We start from the raw sequence: 6,568 nt of genomic DNA on the forward strand, positions 1-6,568 counted from the left end.
CTATAGGTGTTAACCCCCACAGCTACTAGCAACCTGACAATCTTTCTCTACTCGTTTCCCTCTTTTTCAGATCTTGGTCAATGTCCCACTGTCATACCGCACAGATCTTGGTCAATGTTCAGTAATACTATTCATGTCATACTGATAGAAGTTACAGAGATATTTCATGTCTCACAGCACAGCAGCCTCCTATTGTCAGATCCATATCTCGTGTCTAGAATTACTTGAGAAATCAGAGGGATCAAATATTCAAACAGTTGTAGCTAAACATCTCTACATTTGATTATTTCTGCTAGCTCATTGCAGATATGCAGTTTTATGATGTATATTTTAATATAAAGTTATGTGAACATGGAAAGAACACTTCAAAACTTTTACATCCATGGAGACACATTTATCACTGACTACAATCGTCCCAAAAGCTTAGGGAAATCTTCAGAGCCTCCACGTAATCTATTCTACTCAACCTTTGTTCGGTTGGGAATAATAAACATGAATCTATTACCAGATATAAAGCCTCACATCATACACTGATTGTCACATTCACCATGCACATCTCATCAACCCCATCATGTCAGACAGTGGACAGGGGAGAATTTACTAGAACCGTGCGTGCTTAGATACCAACAGTATATCAGTTAGGAAAATAAAAAGTGACGTTTATCAAAGCTGTACTCGGTAAATTTGTATGAATGTGTTTGCTGGGAATACATTTCTCTGGGTAAGTTTTTCAAACATCTTATTTCATTTTTTTGACATTCTTTATTTTAGCAATGCAGGGTTATACATGCAGGCTTGCATGGACATCATATGGAGGACCAGAACTACCAATAAAGATTACAGAGGTAACCGGTAATGTCAAGAAAACGTTTTTGTTAAAATATAAAGTAAACAGAGTTGGTCAATGTTTTTTTTTTATATATATATATATATATTTTTCTATTTTCTATATTTGTTCATATCAACATATTGACACAAGAGCATTGCACTATACATAACAATTCCTACAAATGTGTTATTTTATAAACAATAAAGAGTTCATAGCATCCAACTTTAGCATTGAACGTTCCTATCAGTATTCTTGCTATGCATACAGACAATAGACAGACTAACATAAGACATATATAACATTACACAATACACAATGGCCAATCCTTATCTATTTATTTTTGTGGACTTGGGCTTTTCCCCATTACGAAACCTGTGGAGAACGTATATGGTCTTTCCATAACTGGTCATTGGATTACTATAAAACCACCTATATTTTCCTTCATCTAGGAGAATATCTTAAAATGCAATAAACACTCCCTAGACATATTCTATTTGAGTTAGCCATGTATTTACTGTGTCTTGAGAATCTCTCCTCAAGCCCATTTCCATTTTTAATTGATATTTAATTTGCTCCTTGAACGTGAGCCATATTGGTGTAATAGATACTTTCCATTTTTGCAGCCATTAATATATGCGTTACTAAAGGGGTACAGACACCAAACATTTGTTTCACATTAAGCTGTAATAGCGCTAGCTCTGGACCAAAAGAAAAGGGAGTGTAGGTTAATTTTGAAATCTGACTCTCGTTCATATTCCAAAACAATTTGATGGGAAAACAGTCCCACCATATGTGGCGGTAATCACCTTTATGGTCACCTCACCTCCAACATCTGTTTTCATTGTCTGTAGAAAATTTCAATATTCTACTGGCCAATGTTAGTCAAGTCGGATATAAAGTAAGATAACAAAAGATGGCAAAAGTGTTATTTTTTTGTGATTTCATGAAATGTAATCATGCATTCAGAAAATCTACGTGTTAGCAGTGGCACTGAATTTCCTTTGAATGATCAAGCAAGGACTCCAGTGAGACTGAACATTAGTAGAATTAGCCTTGTTCATTTAATTGCTCTTGCATTTTTTATATACAAGGTGCACATAGACCAACAAAGGAAAGGTCCTTTGTGTTATACAAGATACAACGCAGGGAAGTAGAAAAATACCTGTAATTCGAAAATGTCATCTAATACGTGTTACGCGTCGTTTATTTTATTTGTTAAAGCGTGTAAATAGAAGATATGACTTCGCTAATGAATGGCTATAGAGTCTTAATTTCCTGGATTAAAACCAAGGCAAAAATAATAATCTAAATACATAAATACTTACACTTCCAAAACGCAATATCAAAGATACGAGCTTTCAATTTTAATCCTTACAGGACGTTTTCGGTCGTAACTAAAAGGGCAATTGATTTATTTATAGGGACATCATTTACCGGTCTGCGTAGAAAGACACAGATTTGATTAGAAGTGATATGAGAATATCTATTAATGAATTATGATAATTTGAGGTGCTGGTACAATGAATTGACAAAGTTATGGTTCACAAAAGAAACATTTTTAGATTCAAGAACGCCAAGCTACAATGACCACTGTCCAAACAAAGTCAGAGTTTTGTCATTTAGCTTTGCCCTATTTAAGGCCAGGTATTCTATAACTATACATTTGTATGCTTTGTCTGCAACAGGTTTAAATATTCGGAATTATCTGCCCAAAATAGCCTGTTTATCTCTCTCTCCTCCACTTGTAGAATTCATTTTTTTATTGGTACATTTTAATATAAATCCAGATTTGGTTATCAGTAAAGATGTGTAAAACTGTATACAAAGCTGGTATATTTCTACTATGGAATAGATAATATGAGATTTTCATTTCAATATTTATGGCAGAGTTTTCAGCCACACAAATCAGTTAATTGTTTAATTCTTCAAGGATAATTAATACGGAATGTTTCACCACTGTGTGTTCTTTTACCAAGTGCAGATTTCATGTCTTAGGGATTAGCAATTAAACCGGAATGCTTGAAATTAAAGAGGGGTTTGCTCAGGTAATAGTTAATTGTAGCAAGTTCATGACCCATTGCCAAAGATTTGGAACAAAATCGCAGCGCTGGGGGGAAAAAAAAAAAAATGTTCATTTGGTCTGAATGTTTCGAATAATTTAATTATCAGAAGTCAGATTTTTTCATAGAAGAGCAAATGTATCAACATGTTTCTGTTCGCAGAGCTGCTGCAGTTTTGCGTTTGATTAAATTATTGTTTTCTACTGCACACTTCTGTTAATAATTCTATCGTTTGGTTTTCTTTTTAAATAAAGGTTTTTGCTTTTTTGCTTTTTTTTTTAGACAGTATTTGTTTTTTTGTTCCTTTATCTCTGGACTCCGTTTTTTTGTTCTTTAGCATGTTACCTTATGGATCATAAATCTAGAATTAAACCTAAATGGACCACTGTCATAGAAAGTGACCACTAGGTTTAGATCCCAGTCCAATCTAAAAACAGCATCTAGGTAGGTTCAGGTAGCTAGTGTTTTTTGCTGTTTGGTCCTATTTTGCTACATTTATATCCTTTTGATCAGCTGTGGTACTGTGTACTATTATTTCTTAGGCATATAGTACCTCTCCTATTTTTTCTGCCTCTTTTTATTAGGCTACATTTCTATGTGCTTTACCTCTGTATTTTAAGAGTTATTAATACAGCTTTTGATATTTTTCTAAGACCTTTTTAGATTGGACTGGGCTCTAAACCTAGTGGTCACTTTCTATGATAGTGGTCCCTTTAGGTTTAATTCGAGATTTATGCATCTTTTTGGGTTACCCTCTATTTTCCCAGTCTAGGTGACCTCTCGGGTGAGGGGACGGGACGTGGGAGCTCTGTCAAGCCCCAATCCTAGACCTTTACCCCTTTAATATTATTCTTCTACCTTAAGGGTCAGTCTTCCTGTTTGTTAAATAATTGGCTCCCATACTGTATAGGTTAATCTGAGGACAATTAAAATCCAAAGTACATCGAATGAGGAAGATTTAAAGCATGCTTTACAGAATTATTCTGATTGTGCCATTAATTGCCTTACTGAAATAGAAACTGTAACAAAGTAGCCACTATATATATATATATACGGGACTTGACATATTAAAATTAAGATAGTGCATAGAAAAAAATCAGAACTATAATATGAGCTAAAGATCTTATCTACTATTATAAACTTGAATGAAAATTGGCTAGCTATACTTTGGATCAGCTGCAAATATATTTTAAGTAATAGGTGCACTTATAAAAAAAAAAATATATATATATATACATATATTAAAAAAAAAAAAAGGTACAGCCACACAAAGTTTATATAATTTTAAAAATATATTTATTTTTAATAAGAATTTTTTTAAATAACAGAATGTCACCTTATTTTCTGATGTTTTATGACTTTTACACGGATCAATATCGCTCTCTTTCTCTGTCTTAATATTTCTTTACGTCCCAGTGGTTGACATCTTGTATTTTGCACATTCCTGGTAATGGAACAGCTTTACAGAGAGCTGTTTGTACTAATTATATATTTGCTTATTGATATATACAAATAAATATTTCTGTAAATAAAATTGTCCATTCCTCTTATTAAATTTTGATGTCCGTCTCCACACTGTTGTAGCTCTGTATTATTGGTATCAAGCTCTTACTATCAAGCTCATACTGCAACGAAACTTACGGTTTATGGATTACAAGAGGTTATTCCACATATATATGGCTGCAAAAACCCATAATGTAAAAAATAAACAAAACATTTTTTTAAAAAACAAACAAATTATTTAGTACTCACATTCTTCTAGTAAGTCAATAATCTATATATGTATGAGCAACCATTTAAACATTTAAATTAAATTAAAAAAAAAACAAAAATATTTAATTTAATTAATATATATATAATGTTATATGGAGAGATTATAATATCACGTCCAAAAAATAAATAAATAAATAAATCATTTTTTCATACCACTGAGTACAGTCTCTAAAATTCTTTATCTTCCAGTATAGGAAAAATGTTATGGATGATTTCAATCAAACAACAGTGAAGCAATTTATTCTTCTTGGACTCACCACCATCCCTCAACTGAAGGTTCTTGGGTTTGCCCTGTTCCTGGTGATGTACACATTTACTCTGGCTGGAAATCTTCTTCTGATCACGGTGGTGAGAATGAACACTCAGCTTCAGACCCCAATGTACTTCTTCCTCACAAACTTATCGTTTATTGACATGAGTTTCTCCTCTGCCATTGTGCCCGAGATACTAAAAAACACATTGTCTCAGGACAAAAGTATCTCCTTTGTAGGATGTGCAGTCCAGATGTGCTTCAATTTAGGCTTAGGAGCAACAGAGTCCGTAATACTGGCCGTCATGGCCTTTGATAGATATGCCGCCATCTGTAAACCTTTACAATATAATACAATCATGGATAAAAAGCTCTGCCTATATTTGGCTATTGGATCATGGACCGTGAGCTTTATCAACTCCATCGCTCATACGTCTCTCACCTTCCATCTTCCATTTTGCAAGTCCAATAACCTTAACCACTATTTCTGTGAGATGCCTCCAATCCTACGACTGTCTTGCAGAGATACTATGTTCAATGAAATAGCAATGTACATATCTTGTGGGATACTTGGTCTTTGCTCGTTTGTGTTGACACTCACGTCTTATGTCAATATTATCTCTAACATCATAAAAATACGCACCAACAAAGGGAGACACAAAGCATTTTCCACCTGTGCTTCTCATCTGACTGTGGTCTCGCTCTACTATGTCACTATAATGGTTATATACATGCGTCCGCGCTCTAGTTACTCACCTGAAAGAGAAAGAGTTCTATCCATTCTCTACACAGTGGTGGCTCCCATGTTAAATCCCATTATCTACAGCATTAGGAATAAAGAAGTTAAAGGCACCTTGAGAAAGAAAAATGATGGAGGGTAAATATTGTCCAGAATAACTTCTGTAGTACCAATAAACCCTGAATCTAAGTTGTCCATTAACCTATGGTTTCCATCTATAACTTTATCTCTCTCTCCATGCATCTGTCAATTCCATTCAATCTGTGAATTTTCCAAAAGCCATACAAGACAAGTTCTTCTTCCATATATCTGAACTTAAAAGTTAACGTAAACATGAACTCGGCAATGTCATTTCAACTTCTAAAATATATCATGCATATAGAAGAAAGTTCTCTTTTTACCAGATCTTTCATTTCATTAGGATTGCTATAAAAGAACTGCTAAATAAATACATTTTACTGAGAGAGATATTAAATGGTTTTAAACATAGGCTTATTTGAAAGAATGATTCCAGAATTGGGATAAAACATGTCATTCTTATGATACATTCTTTGTTATCCTACTATGAGCTCTATCATATCTCAGTGTGAAATGCGTAGGGTCTCCCAGTCTGTGAGTGACTGCATTTTATAAGGTGGAGGGATTGGCTCTAACTTATGTACCAAATCAAACAAACTGAAAATAAATATTTGTTCTACTGTGCTTGATAGCAGGAATATGTTACTTAACCTGTGCAATTGTAATGTGAATTTAATATAAAAAGCACTCTAGTTGAATTGACATTAATCCTATGCATTATTTCCATGGTTGCACTCTAATAGGGTATTATACATGGTTTCAGTTCACACATTGGCATCAGGTATCAAAGTGTCAAACACAATGCCTGTATGGGGAATGTAAGAGGGAGGTACACAGAT

General features: G+C 33.9%; 1 protein-coding gene across 1 annotated transcript; it reads left to right on the forward strand.

Moving 5' to 3' along the window:
- The first annotated feature begins 649 nt into the window (after positions 1-649).
- LOC134582690 (olfactory receptor 5AR1-like) lies at positions 650-5,793 on the forward strand. The gene is made up of 2 exons (XM_063439337.1): positions 650-721; positions 4,852-5,793. The coding sequence occupies exons 1-2, from the start codon at positions 689-691 to the stop codon at positions 5,791-5,793; spliced, it is 975 nt and encodes a 324-aa protein (XP_063295407.1). The 5' UTR covers positions 650-688.
- Positions 5,794-6,568: the final 775 nt, after the last annotated feature.

The sequence above is a fragment of the Pelobates fuscus genome, chromosome 13 (assembly GCF_036172605.1).
Source record: "Pelobates fuscus isolate aPelFus1 chromosome 13, aPelFus1.pri, whole genome shotgun sequence".
Lineage (NCBI taxonomy): Eukaryota > Metazoa > Chordata > Amphibia > Anura > Pelobatidae > Pelobates > Pelobates fuscus.